The sequence below is a fragment of the Petromyzon marinus genome, unplaced genomic scaffold (assembly GCF_048934315.1).
Source record: "Petromyzon marinus isolate PM22_M1 ecotype Great Lakes invasive population unplaced genomic scaffold, UKy_Petmar_22M1.pri1.0 PM_G_Scaffold_11, whole genome shotgun sequence".
NCBI lineage: Eukaryota > Metazoa > Chordata > Hyperoartia > Petromyzontiformes > Petromyzontidae > Petromyzon > Petromyzon marinus.
In genome coordinates, this window is record NW_027422662.1 from 2,079,886 (window position 1) to 2,095,721 (window position 15,836).

General features: G+C 48.5%; 1 protein-coding gene across 1 annotated transcript in view; it reads right to left on the minus strand.

Moving 5' to 3' along the window:
• The window catches only part of LOC142908960 (E3 ubiquitin-protein ligase COP1-like), a 43,239-nt gene that overhangs the window by 9,022 nt on the left and 18,381 nt on the right, over positions 1–15,836 (minus strand). The window contains exons 5-11 of the mRNA XM_076059643.1: positions 11,416–11,535; positions 9,792–9,860; positions 7,893–7,952; positions 5,705–5,775; positions 5,125–5,179; positions 4,355–4,472; positions 2,350–2,482 (exon numbers count right to left, since the gene is read on the minus strand). Of these exons, the coding sequence (XP_075915758.1) occupies positions 2,350–2,482; positions 4,355–4,472; positions 5,125–5,179; positions 5,705–5,775; positions 7,893–7,952; positions 9,792–9,860; positions 11,416–11,535 (626 nt within the window). The remainder of the gene's footprint in view (positions 1–2,349; positions 2,483–4,354; positions 4,473–5,124; positions 5,180–5,704; positions 5,776–7,892; positions 7,953–9,791; positions 9,861–11,415; positions 11,536–15,836) is intronic.

The window sequence follows — 15,836 nt, forward strand, 5'->3', positions numbered from 1 at the left end:
GCACGTTTTTGCCTTCGGAGGTAAAATGTGCTCACCTTCGATTAGCAGGTCTCAGTACGCCTTTTGGCGTCTTCTGGTCCAATACCAGTGGAGACTAGGCTCTAAGAAAAGCCGTCTCGGGTGTGGACCAATCAAATTCAAGGACAGTGCCAATATTATTATTATTATCAGAGTTGTCTTTTTTGTTTGCATTTTGACTGCTTGTGTTGTGGTTATTGCAAACACGATGCCTTGAATAAAGGTGTCAGTTTTTGTGCCAGTTAAAAGGGTAAAACCTATTCCTATATCTTGTTACTGGCAAAGGAGGTCTCATAATGTAATTGCTCACCCCGAGCCCTCAATACTCTGATAGTGCGCTGTTTTTGAGTTGTACACCTTTTGGCGTCTTCTGGTCCAACACCAGTGGAGACTAAGGGCTCTAAGAAAAGCCGTCTCGGGTGTGGACCAATCAAATTCAAGGACAGTGCCAATATTATTATCAGAGTTGTCTCTTTTGTTTGGATTTTGACTGCTTGTGTTGTGGTTATTGCAAACACGATGCCTTGAATAAAGGTGTCAGTTTTTGTGCCAGTTAAAAGGGTAAAACCTATTACTTCAATCACGGTTCTCTACGTACGGTGCAAAAGAAGTCACACAAAATTACATACGTACAATTAGCGGTATGCAACAATGCATTCGCATATTTACAAGAAGTAATTTTGTTTCCCTCTTTGCACTGCAGAGCTTTCCAGAGACAACTGGGAAGCATAACCACAGTAGTTCTGACATTTCCCCTGTCGGGAACGAGTCAACGCGCCGACTTGAACACGAACCAGACCCCACGGCCAATGACGCAGCGTGGCAAACACGAAGCCGCGTCGCCGCTATCAGGTGCCACTTGGGGACCAGCCATTGTGTCCCTTCACGTCACTCTCGGGCTTCCGAATTAGGCGTCCAAGCGTCTCTCAATGGTGCTTGTGTAGCCCAGGTCTTGCGCATTAGGCTTCATCCCAAACTCGCACTTTGCCTCGCTTTGTCAACGCAGCTTTTGCGGCACGACCGTGGAACAAAGCGCGCGGCCCGAGTTGAGTTAAATTAACTCTTTGGAAAATAAAAATAAAACTCCCCCCTCTGTCTGTGCGCGTCCGCGACTACTACAAAGCCGGCGGGTGGCAGCATCAATTCACCAACTCAGACAAAGCAACTGAATTGCTACGTCACTTACAACCGAGTCTATAAAAGTTGCCCTTCAAAGGCCAGTTTGAGAGAAACTAAATTAAGTTCTTTGAACCAATGTCTTTCCAGACATCAGAGACGATTTCAAGGGCAATCAATGCAGCATTTACCAAGACGTTACACGGTGTCACTGAATGTCATCAATTTACGTACTAATGACAAATTTATGTTGTTAATATTTCTCGACAAACTTTGAATATCAGGGGGGGTGTAATGGTTAATCCCTCCTGCCCCCATACAGATTTGATTAATAATCCCAATCATTGCCATTCAAAAGCAGCTTTTTTTTTCCACGATGTGACAAATGCAACGGCTACTAGTGGCTGGGGTCGGTATTACATACAAGGCGCACACATCTAAACCCACTGGCTCCTACGCAAGCAGTTCAATGAATGCATCGCGAGCTCAAGAATCAACATTAAATCGGTGAATCATTACACACACGTACTAATTTGCCCTAATTACAGGTTCATATGTTTGTTACACATCAAATTGCAAAATGGCACTCTTCAGAGTCCTGAACATCCGATTATGATGTAGATGCTCACCCCGAGCCCTCATTACTTTGATAGTGGCATTGTCTTTGAGCTGTGTGACGCCTTTTGGCGTCATCTGGTCGAGCACTAATTGGGTCGAGGCTCAAAAGAAAGCCGTCCCTTGGTGTGGACCAATCAGTTTCAAGGACAATGACACATATATTATCATAGTATGTTTTTTGTTTGCATTTTGACTGCAGGTATTGTGGTTAATGCAGTAGACATGAATCCTTGTAAAAAAGGTTTCAGTTTTGTTGCCAGAAAAAAGGGGAAAAACCACTATTATTATCCGATTACAAGGTTAAGATATTCCTGAATATAGAGAAGAAAAACATCGGTCGGGGGGGGGGTGGAAGAAACAGAGGGACATCATTACGAACCACATTCATGGAGATGATCCAAATATAGGACCACAACGCTTGGGGGCAATTGTTGCCGTGCATTCAGGCCGCCTTCCCTGCTTCTCTGTGGTTTCCCACACACCTCCGAATTATTCTCTCTCCGAGGGTAAACGGACGCGGGGAGACTTTATAAAATTTATTAATTCTTCCCCTCCTCATGATCAAAATGAAACGGGGGACACGAGGAGACGGGTCACCTGGACACGATGCTGGAGCCATTGTAGATGTCGCTGGTGTAGGAGAGCGTGGCGAGCGGGCGCACGGAGCTGTAGCGCGTGAACTTCGCCAGGCAGTCCTGGAACTCCTCCAGCTCTCCGCGCTTGTCCTCATCTGAGCCCCGACGGCACCGCAGAGACACGCACCGGCAGGGTTGAACGCAAAGCGGTCGGGTTTGTCAACGATTCAGACCCCCGCGAATTCACCCTCGCCACTTGCTCACCGGTGTTCCACAGACGCCTCCTTGTCACTGCCGCAGAACTTCGCTCATTGATTCACCCGCCCACGCCGAGGGCTCGGTCTACCAGGCGGGTTTGTGTCACCCATACTGTGTTCAACCACCACGATGCAGGTCACAAAACTTCTCCACAATATAGATTTTTTGGGTGAGATTGCGATATTGTCTTCTTTGGTTCTTTCGGTAAAGTCACCACCACGTAGAATGAGAATAAAATAATAAAATAACATGATAAAATTCTCACGACGTTTTGGCCACAACGCGAGCGGCCATCTTCAGGTGAAAGGTACAGAACTGTCGGGACGACAGAGCTTCAATGAATTGCGTTATTTTATTATTTTATTCTCATTCTACGTGGTGGTGACTTTACCGAAAGAACCAAAGAAGATGAATCCTTGCAGTCACGAAAGCTTCAAATCGAAATTGCGATGTTGGTCGCGAAAGCCTACGTGGTAAACTCACAAAACGTATGTTTCTCTCCTCGCTACTGCTCGACTTTGGAATTCCCTACAATCGTCTCTTTCTCAAGCTCCTGCTCAAATCCAGACAAGTGTTAACTCTATCGCAACTCCGATAGTGCCGTCCGTTGCCAGTTTATTGACGTGTTGGGTCTTAGGCCTGTGGATCACTGCCACCGGCACGGCAGACGCGAATGCCTGGGTCTTCCCGGCCACGCCGTAAGAGCCCCATGACGTATTTTTGCATTGCACCTAACCCCAGTGATTACCCACCTCCGATTAGAACGTTTGGCTATGTACGGTGACAAATAAATTTAATATACATGCACACAGAGTCTGTGAAATATACATCTGCAATTACAGAACTGCGCTGAAAAGACTGCGCAAGTCAAGGCAAAATCCAGAGTCCGCCTGCTTCAACTAATGCTGCTGCTGCTGGCAGAAACTGGTCCAAAAGGCTCATGAGATTGTGGGGCTAAATTTGTTTTATTTCACTCGGTCAAACGAATCCTCGTCTTTACTTTTAGTATTCTCCACAAACGGCAAACTTTCTCGGAAAAACGTTCAGCCTCCCCGGCGTCATTTCACACCATGGTACTGCAGTTCCCCGAAGGGCTTACGAACTTGCGTTGATAAGCAGGCACTGGCCGCGTCAATGCAGTCATTTCAGACTGGAGCAAGAGCAGAGCCCTCTGCTGGTGACTGGATGATATCGCCAGGCGCGGTTAAGACCCACCGCGGCAAAGTCATCGCGTTAATGCGCTGTGTTCACACTAACGCGTTTTTGCTTTAAATGCAAGTTATTCCATCAGGGAAGACTTTTTTGCGTAACGTTGCACCGTTAAAAAGGGGAACGCGCCCGTTAAAACGCGGAATGCGCACCACTATAACGCGGTTTCTGAGAGATCTACAATGGGCGACTTTCCTGAGCCGCGTGGCTGGGTGGTACAATGCAGTACGCGAAATAACACAATAGCGTGGCGGCGTACCCCGAGTGATTTGTCCCGCCATCTGTGTGTGCGTACATTGCATCCCACCAAACTTCATCATCGCGTTCTATTACGGCAATTTACGTTTTTTAAAAGGAACGCATCCACCGCGTCAAAGGAGGACTCGCTGTTCCACAGCACCGTTTCTTGTTCGTTGTCCTTCCCCCCCAGCACCTCCGATTAACGCGCAAGAAGTTCAACATACATAATGGACCTCGGAAAGGCGTAACACCTTTCCCCAGGTGCAACAACGGGCGGAACGGCGTTGGGGCCGGCCGCCACGCAGGGGGGATGTACCGACCCGGGGGCGACGACAGGCGGCGGGCGGAGTAGCACCGCTCCAGGCCGTCGAAATGCGCCGACAGTTTCCGCCTCCTTGCCGCCATTGAGTCAGTCCCGTGGCACGGCAACCGCTTCGCCTGCAAGCCAGCACGGAGAGAGAGAGAGGAGAGAGACGTGCTCGCCATCGGCGGCGGGGGTGGCGGCGAGGGGGGAAGTCGTCCTCGTTGGGTATTTAACGTTCCAATAGCCGATGAACAAAATGGCCGGCGACACTCCCGGCCTTGTCAGATCTTAGAGAAGCCAAGTAGAATAGTTCCTGGGCGGGAAGACCGGCCATGCACAACCGGTGTTCTAGGCCACAGCGCAGGGCCACCCCACACGGGGGGGGGGGGGGGTGTGGCCAGTACCATGCACGGCCGCCTTTGTCTCCCCAGTGGCGATGGTTACGCACTGAAACAAGTACTAGTCTGAGACTGAGTCGACCTAGGGGAGGGGACCGAGTGTTGGCCGTGAGCGGGAATCCAACTCGGGTAGGCCGGGTTTGCAGCGCAGGGCGCTAACCACTACGCTACAACAGTGCACCTATTCTCACACATGTAATCCTTGCCTTCGACATGCGCCGTGGTCAAAAAACGTCCACGACGTATTGGGGGGGGGGGGGGGGGCTTTACCGCTCGTAAACATGACAAAACGAGCCGATAGAGCCGTACGTTACATATCACGATGTTACAATGAAGCTCAGGTGCCGGGTAAATCTCGCACGTGGGAGACGCTGGCATGCCGGCTCACCCGAGCGCTGTCCGTGAATGCAGGGAAGGGGTGATCCGAGTCCACCAGACAACCGCTGGAAAAAAAAAAGCACGCAAGCGCAACGTTGCAGCAACGTCAGAAGAAGTCCGCCCGCGTCAACTAACTGCACGAGAAAACGGCGTGGTTTCCCAGCGCGGGGTTTCGTACACCCAGGTTCTTGCGACCATTGCCATATTATCCGGATTATGAGGTGGACTTTTTCCCATGTCATTTAAAGGAAAGGAACGGGAGCAGGCGCGTCTTATCATCCGGAGAATGCGCCGTCTTTCAAAAAGATTTTAATTTATTTGTTAAACCGGTTGTTCAGGATAACCTTTCCCCCAGGACGTATTTGCGCAATTTAAAGGGGTGCGTTCATAAGTCACCTTCTGGAAGACGGTACTACTCCATAGGGATCTTCCGGAAGACGTGTTTTCTTATCGTTGTCGAGAACCACACTTCAAAAGACATCGATCCCCATTTTAAACCGTCTTTTTGGGGCTTTCCAAAGCAATCGCGCGCTCCCAATTCTAAGACATGCCAGGGCCACGGTTCACCAAAGCCAACGGTTGTTGTTCACCTGGTCGATGGGGTCTCTGGCAACTGGGGCACTTGGGGCACCACGGCTTCGTGCTGTTTCTGCATCAGCTCCTAGATGTGCACATTACGGTGGCGGGGGGATTGAATCGAGGGGCTAAGCATCATGGGGAAGAAAAAAAACTTGCCGACATACGATTTGACGTAGAAGCCACGCCGACACCATCGGAACACTTTACAAGCAACGTCTCGGTTCGCGACGCCTTCCAACCGAAGTTAAAATAATTTACGCAAGCGCTCTAGTCCGCCTGTAACAGGGAAGGCACTCGAACCACCCTGAAGATGATCCATTAACGATGCTATGACGCAAGTCAGGACACCGGACATGCACATTAATATCAATAAAGCAGCACGAGAAAAGAAAGGCAATAAAAAGCAAAACGTACTATTCTAAACTAACAAAATGGTCATCGCACATTTACCACGGCTGAATAGATTCTCACGCATCCTCAAAAACCCATGTGTTCAATGAAAACAAATTAACTTAACACGACGCACGAATAACGCGCATGTAACAAAAACTCTTAAATATCTGTCAAAAACCCTGCCTTGAAAGGAATGATATATGATAAGCAATGCTTCTGACAACGGCCCACCCTTCTTAATCGTCGAGACCAATGCAGAGAAGCCCCCTGCCCAAAATGTATCCTATTATATAAAGACAAAGATCCCCCGTACAGGCTATAACAGACTGTTGAGACAAGTGCTGTTAGCGAGCATCTACGAAGGTCGGTACGACACACGAGGGGGGTGCGTGGCCAACACCACACCCAGCCGCCTTTGTCTCCCCAGAGGCGATGTTCACGCACCGCACCAGGTACTCATTTGGAGGCTGAGTCGACCTAGGGGGAGGCCCAGGACTGGTTCAGATAATCGTCACTGGTGTCGGCCATGAGCGAGAATCGAATCCGGGTCGCCGGGTTCGTAGTACAGCCCGCTAACCGCTACACTGCCGCTCCCTACTATCCTATTAAATAAGGATCCCCCCATATAGCCTGAAACGCTGTTGTTAGCGAACGCCTACGAAGGCCAGCACGACACATGAGGAGGTGGGTGGCCAACACGTATCCTATTATTTATACACACACACACGTCTAGGGCCACCGTCATTGACAAACGTGTTGAGCTTTCATTACACGTGCTGGTGGTGAACCACTGCAAAAAAAACGCAGTGGTTGCAATTTTTCACGTTTCATTTTGAAGTACTCAAGATGCAGCCTAGCTGCAATGTCGCCTACACAGCCATGGGCAGGCCTGTTCACCATCGGCGGTTGTTGCAGATACAACCCGTGGCGAGATGTTGACTACCTCGCCTAGTATACAAGGAGGCTGTGGGTTCAATCCCGACCTATGACGTTCGTATATTTGGAGTTTGCGTGTCCCCCTCCCCGGGACAACAGCGGCCGTGCGGACTTTCCTCCGGGTCCTCCGGTTTTTCCTTCCACGTTTTAGAAGCGCGCGTTTCGCCGCTATAAGTGTTCACACGATAGCCCACTTCGTTGAGCTATCATTTGTGGCCAAGGTGGCTTTTCGAAAAAGAGCTATGCAGCTCAGTAGGCCTTACCTAGTAAAATAAAAAAAAGTTTGCTTTAGTTATCGCGAGGCTGGGGCTCTCGTGCTCATTTACACACGAGTGTGGAAAACTTCTTCTTTGGTTCTTTCGGTAAAGTCACCACCACCACGTAGAATGAGAACAAAATAATAATAAATTGATAAAATAAAATAAGACAATAAAATTCTCACGACGTTTCGGCCACAACGCAAGCGGCCTTCATCAGGTGAAAGGACGAGACTGTCTGGAGGACAATTGTTATGCTAATTCCTTTCACAAGGCACCTTAATTACTCTCACACAGCTTAAAGGTCGCGGTCTGAGCTTGGTTGTGTTTCTACTCCAGCGCTGTCCTCCAGACAGTCTCGTCCCTTCACCTGATGAAGGCAGCTTGTGCTGTGGCCGAAAACGTCGTGAGAATTTGATTGCGTTATTTTATTCTATTAATTTATTATTATTTTGTTCCCATTCTACGTGGTGGCGGTGACTTTACCGAAAGAACCAAAGAAGATGAATCCTTGCAGTCACGAAAGCTTTAAATCGGAGCGTGGGACGGCTTGCGCTCAGGGCCTATTTGCAACACGTGACCCCGTGCCCACGTCCGAGGTACAGTCCCGCACCTCGACGTGCCGCATATCGCCCTGCAGGACGCTCAGCTCCTTCGACAGCTGATCCAGTTGCTGCGGGGAGGGAGGGAGAGAGAAAAAAAACCACAATCGGCCTTGGGCTGCATCACACGAAAACGGTTTGCTTGTGCGGCACCGGTAACCACAATCGCATTTGTGCAGAAGACGCAATGATAAATGCTTTGCAGTTGTCGTTATATTGTAACAGATGCCAATCACGCGTTTATTTAACAATCAACAATACGGTGAGTGAATACGTACAACAGGGTAAATGCAAATGAAATTAGGACTCTATTCTGTGCCTACACAAACCAATATCACTTCATCCACCAGCCCACCTGGCTTTGCAGGCGAATATTATTCAGTCAGGCCTGTGAAACAAATGACTGAAAGATTACCAGAGGACAATATAAATGTGTCGTGACATACGACGTCACTACTGTCGGGACCGTACGAGCGTAGGGACATGTGATGTCACTACTGTGTAGGGACTGTACGAGCGTAGGGACTTGTGATGTCACTACCGTGTAGGGACTGTACGAGCGTAGGGACATGTGATGTCACTACCGTGTAGGGACCGTACGAGCGTAGGGACATGTGATGTCACTACCGTGTAGGGACTGTACGAGCGTAGGGACATGTGATGTCACTACTGTGTAGGGACTGTACGAGCGTAGGGACATGTGATGTCACTACTGTGTAGGGACCGTACGAGCGTAGGGACATATGATGTCACTACTGTGTAGGGACTGTACGAGCGTAGGGACACATGATGTCACTACTGTGTTGGGACCGTACGAGCGTAGGGACATATGATGTCACTACTGTGTAGGGACCGTACGAGCGTAGGGACACATGACGTCACTACCGTGTTGGCTCGGTATGGGTGCTGTAGGCGGGTGTCACGGAGGTCGTGTCAGCCCGTGGACACTCTGCGTGAAACCAACAAGGACACGTGACCGGACAAAGGGGGTGGGGCTAGGGGCCCCAGGGGGGAAGCTTGGGGGCGTGGCCTGGGGCGGAGCCACGGCAGTTACAATCGGGGGGGGGGTGGGGGGGGGTGTGAACAGAGAGCTGGGCCGTTCAACCCCGGGACGAAGACGCCGTCAGCGGTCCTCGAGTCTCCGATCGTCGTTCGTGACCAGGCAGCCCGTCACCTGCCCTGGTCACACTGTGTAGTACTCGCCCCGAGTGTTAGCGAGATTAGGAACGGTGGTCACCACCCTGTACTTAATGTTCACGTTGGTTGTTATGCGTTAATAGATAGTGTTGCCTCCAAGTTGAGTGTGCGCCTCAATTGAACCCACTACAAACGTGAGTGGTAGTCAATGAGAACACCTCTCATGGCCACAAGGTGCGGGGGGGGGACAGTCTCGAAACTATAAATGCAAAGACATTTTTTAAAAAGTACTGTTGGTAGTACAGCACAAATATATATGGAGATAAAAAAACGTACCTCCATTATTAACACCGCCTTTGACCAAAGCATTTTGAATGCATCGAATGTTATCGAGATCTTAGAAGCTAAGTGGCGTTAAGCTTGCTAAATATGCATATCAGAATCAGAATATGTGTTTACACTGGAGGAATCCGATGAGGTATTAAGCTCTTTTTCACAGATGTCCAGTAGGGTGCGGGTGAAAACGTTACAACAAAGAACACGATAGGAGTGTACAGTAGAGGCTTGGGCTGCAAGGCTGTCAGTACAAAAATTAATTATTGAACCCACCACGATCAGTTCATCAGCTTTTATACCAGGATCGCAATAAAAACGCTTCAGAGGAAATACACATTCCATTAACTCTGTGTTTGTGCGAAACGCCAAACACGCCACGCAGTGTGGCGGAGCTTGTGATGTTGTGGAACGGCGAGTGGTGAGATGAGACAACGCACCACCTGCTTGCCGCGCTGAACCTGCTGCAGGAATTCAATCAGCAGCTGGTGTTGGGCCACTGTAGACTCCTGGAAAAGTAAAAAAAAAGCAAAGCGCATGACAAGGTCAAATAAAATACTTTGCATCTTCACTTAAGACGTAGACGTTGTAAAATAATGCAGGGTCCTTTGTTAATACACTGACGAATAAAGGCTTCCCCACGCTGTGCCGGTCACGGGGATTGTTTGGCCATATTTCATCATGCTGCGTCAGTGTGGGTTGCTGAAGGGATGGAGCCCGGACACGGTTCAGAATTAGCTCACCGCCGATGTTAGCCACGACTGGGAACGAAACACAGGTTGCTGGGTTCATAGCGCAGTGCGCGTAAACCAATACACCGCGCTACGTGTATAAATACAATGGTGCGTCTCTAGGCGTAGATTAGACCTCTGAATTACACTCGCAGGCACGATGGCAGTGCCTTTGGATGCTGCTCAACTCTATCGCAATGTGATAAAAAAATATATTTATCCATTGTAGGACTAAACAATTAAGATTGCAACACAGGGTCCTTCTATCATGGTGATTTGCGGAATCTTCCAGCCATCCATGCCCACCACTCTTGTAGAGCATCTTTAGATGTGGTCACACACAGGCGCTTTATAAATCCTAATTGGATTGTACCAACTTGCCGCCTTTATGTAATCATGCATAGGCCCAGCTCCGTAACTACAACAACATTCGATTTCAAAGGCAATTTCGGGATCAAGATTGTGCAAAGCACTTAACAAATTCACGCGTAATGCACCGTTAAGACAAAACACAACGTATTTAAATGACTGCCGAGAATTGGTCAGTTCTTACCTAGGGTGGGAGAGAATTCCACACATTCCATCACCCTTCGTCCGCACCGGGTGGGAGAGAATTCTCTCCCTAGGGTGGGAGAGAATTCCACACATTCCATCACCCTTCGTCCACATCGGGTGGGAGAGAATTCTCTCCCTAGGGTGGGAGAGAATTCCACACATTCCATCACCCTTCGTCCACACTGGGTGGGAGAGAATTCTCTCCCTAGGGTGGGAGAGAATTCCACACATTCCATCACCCTTCGTACACATCGGGTGGGAGAGAATTATCTCCCTAGGGTGGGAGAGAATTATCTCCCTAGGGTGGGAGAGAATTCCACACATTCCATCACCCTTCGTACACATCGGGTGGGAGGGAATTCTCTCCCTAGGGTGGGAGAGAATTCCACACATTCCATCACCCTTCGTCCATATGGGTGCCTTGCAATCGCACGCTGCGTTTGCACGTGCGCGCATGGGGCACCGTCGCTACTTGTCGCGAGCAACTTACGTCAGCGTGCGGATGCAAGGCAAGCGATTGCCCCGTGAGCGGAAGCTCGTGGCAGAAGCTGTGGCCGCACATGCGAACGCCTCTGCGGAACGGAACTATACCGGCGCCCTATCGCTGCGGAATTATCGCAGCGATGTCGCACCGCCTGACAACAACCGACCTCTCCGGCACCACATTCCTCCCCGACACCACACCATCGCAAATGCCACCGTGCCGCGTTCCCGTTGCCGCCGGTGGCCAAACCTGTGCAAACGCCACCAGCATTCCTCCAGGGGGCCAACAACTCACCGCTTCCAGCCGCATCTTCTTCTCCGTGAGCAGCTCCAGAATGCGGTTCACGTCGGCGAGCTCCAGGCCATCTTGTTCCAGCGCCAGCAACTCCTGGATAGGGTGCCACTGCTGGCCGCTCTGTGAGGAAGAGGGGGGGGGGGTGGCAGGGTGGAAGGGTGGAAGGGTCACACAACACGGGAATCAAGAGACGCGGCCGGTCACCTTCTTTCAGCAGAGTTCACGCGTGTCCACGTCGAGGCAGGTGCAGCTAGCGACGACACCGACAGGCCCTAGCGCACAGCGCGTCTTCGGTCAGCAAACTCCAACCGTGGACCACGTAAAGGAACTATTTCAAAAATGTTATATTTTCGGTTTACCAGGCAAGGTCCACTGAGCTATATACCTCTCTTTCAGTACCGATCTGGCCACAAATGAAGGATCAATGAAGTGGCTTACGTGGAAATTTACAAAAGCCAAATTCTCGTATAAAGTATATGAACCACTGCTTGCCACGTCGATCATTCGCTGTGGGATTCAGATATTCTCCAGGCGACTTGTGAAGCCGTCCACTGGCTCACCATCTAAGGAGCACCGGTGGTCGATACACAGCACAAAGATGTTAAAGGAGGGAGGATCTAATGGGTGTGCATGTCGAACTTCTTTCACGCCGTACGTAGCCAACCGTGCTAAAATCGGGAGGTGCGGGGGAAGGACAACGAACTAAACACAACAAGCGGTTCTGAAGTAGTGAGCGCGGCGGTTAGTGGTCACTTTTCTGCGTGGCGTTTATATGTTCACCCCGTGTTCTGCACGGGCTTCCTCCAGGATCTCCAGTTTCCTCCAACCGCTAATAAACCGTACAGTGGAACCGGCATTGGCCGAACATCCAAACGTTGAAACATTTCCCGCAAATTAATATTGCACGCAGCAAACCCTGAGGCCCACGTGACTACAAACAAATTAATATTACACGCAGCAGACCCTGAGACCCGGGTGACTACTAACAAATTAATATTACACGCAGCAGACCCTGAGACCCGTGACTACAAACAAATTAATATTACACGCAGCAGACCCTGAGACCCACGTGACTACAAACAAATTAATATTACACGCAGCAGACCCTGAGACCCGTGACTACAAACAAATTAATATTACACGCAGCAAACCCTGAGACCCGTGACTACAAACAAATTAATATTACACGCAGCAGACGCTGAGACCCGTGACTACAAACAAATCAATATTACACGCAGCAAACCCTGAGACCCGTGACTACAAACAAATTCATATTACACGCAGCAGACCCTGAGACCCGCGTGACTACAAACAAATTAATATTACATGCAGCAGACCCTGAGACCCGCCACTACAAACAAATTAATATTACACGCAGCAAACCCTGAGACCCGCGTGAATACAAACAAATTAATATTACACGCAGCAGACCCTGAGACCCGCCACTACAAACAAATTAATATTACACGCAGCAAACCCTGAGACCCGCGTGACTACAAACAAATTAATATTACACGCAGCAGACCCTGAGATCCGTGACTACAAACAAATTAATATTACACGCAGCAGACCCTGAGACCCACGTGACTACAAACAAATTAATATTACACGCAGCAGACCCTGAGACCCGTGACTACAAACAAATTAATATTACACGCAGCAAACCCTGAGACCCGTGACTACAAACAAATTAATATTACACGCAGCAGACCCTGAGACCCGTGACTACAAACAAATTAATATTACACGCAGCAGACGCTGAGACCCGTGACTACAAACAAATCAATATTACACGCAGCAAACCCTGAGACCCGTGACTACAAACAAATTCATATTACATGCAGCAGACCCTGAGACCCGCGTGACTACAAACAAATTAATATTACATGCAGCAGACCCTGAGACCCGCCACTACAAACAAATTAATATTACACGCAGCAAACCCTGAGACCCGCGTGAATACAAACAAATTAATATTACACGCAGCAGACCCTGAGACCCGCCACTACAAACAAATTAATATTACACAGAGCAGACCCTGAGACCCGTGACTACAAACAAATTAATAATAGACGCAGCAGACCCTGAGACCCGCGTGACTACAGACAAATTAATATTACACGCAGCAAACCCTGAGACCCGCCACTACAAACAAATAAATATTACACGCAGCAGACCCTCAGACCCGTGACTACAAACAAATTAATATTACACGCAGCAGACCCTGGGACCCGTGACTGCAAACAAATTAATATTACACGCAGCAGACCCTGAGACCCGCGTGACTACAAACAAATTAATATTACACGCAGCAGTCCCTGAGACCCGCGTGACTACAAACAAATTAATATTACACGCAGCAGACCCTGAGACCCGCCAATACAAACAAATTAATATTACATGCAGCAAACCCTGAGACCCGTGACTACAAACAAATTAATATTACACGCAGCCAACCCTGAGACCCGTGTGACTACAAACAAATTAATATTACACGCAGCCAACCCTGAGACCCGTGTGACTACAAACAAATTAATATTACACGCAGCAAACTCTGAGACCTGTGACTACAAACAAATTAATATTACACGCAGCCAACCCTGAGACCCGCCACTACAAACAAATTAATATTACACGCAGCAGACCCTGAGACCCGTGACTACAAACAAATTAATATTACACACAGCAAACCCTGAGCCGGCGACTACAAACAAATTAATATTACACGCAGCAGACCCTGAGACCGTGACTACAAACAAATTAATATTACACGCAGCAAACCCTGAGACCCGTGACTACAAACAAATTAATATTACACGCAGCAAACCCTGAGACCCGCCACTACAAACAAATTAATATTACACGCAGCAGACCCTGAGACCCATGACTGCAAACAAATTAATATTACACGCAGCAGACCCTGAGACCCGCGTGACTACAAACAAATTAATATTACACGCAGCAAATCCTGAGACCCGCCACTACAAACAAATTAATATTACACGCAGCCAACCCTGAGACCCGTGACTACAAACAAATTAATATTACACGCAGCAAACTCTGAGACCCGTGACTACAAACAAATTAATATTACACGCAGCAGACCCTGAGACCGGTGACTACAAACAAATTAATATTACACACAGCAAACCCTGAGCCGGCGACTACAAACAAATTAATATTACACGCAGCAAACCCTGATACCCGTGACTACAAACAAATAAATATTACACACAGCAAACCCTGAGACCCGCCACTAAAAACAAATTAATATTACACGCAGCCAACCCTGAGACCCGTGATTACAAACAAATTAATATTACACGCAGCAGACCCTGAGACCCACGTGACTACAAACAAATTAATATTACACGCAGCAAACCCTGAGACCCGTGACTACAAACAAATTAATATTACACGCAGCAGACCCTGAGACCCGTGACTACAAACAAATTAATATTACACGCAGCAGACCCTGAGACCCGTGACTACAAACAAATTAATATTACACGCAGCAGACCCTGAGACCCGCGTGACTACAAACAAATTAATATTACATGCAGCAGACCCTGAGACCCGCCACTACAAACAAATTAATATTACACGCAGCAAACCCTGAGACCCGCGTGAATACAAACAAATTAATATTACACGCAGCAGACCCTGAGACCCGTGTGATTACAAACAAATGAATATTACACACAGCAGACCCTGAGACCCGTGACTACAAACAAATCAATAATACACGCAGCAGACCCTGATACGCGCATGACTACAAACAAATTAATATTACACGCAGCAAACCCTGAGACCCGCCACTACAAACAAATAAATATTACACGCAGCAGACCCTCAGACCCGTGACTACAAACAAATTAATATTACACGGAGCAGACCCTGGGACCCGTGACTGCAAACAAATTAATATTACACGCAGCAGACCCTGAGACCCGCGTGACTACAAACAAATTAATATTACACGCAGCAGACCCTGAGACCCGCGTGACTACAAACAAATTAATATTACACGCAGCAGACCCTGAGACCCGCCACTACAAACAAATTAATATTACACGCAGCAGACCCTGAGACCCGTGTGATTACAAACAAATGAATATTACACACAGCAGACCCTGAGACCCGTGACTACAAACAAATCAATAATACACGCAGCAGACCCTGATACGCGCATGACTACAAACAAATTAATATTACACGCAGCAAACCCTGAGACCCGCCACTACAAACAAATAAATATTACACGCAGCAGACCCTCAGACCCGTGACTACAAACAAATTAATATTACACGGAGCAGACCCTGGGACCCGTGACTGCAAACAAATTAATATTACACGCAGCAGACCCTGAGACCCGCGTGACTACAAACAAATTAATATTACACGCAGCAGACCCTGAGACC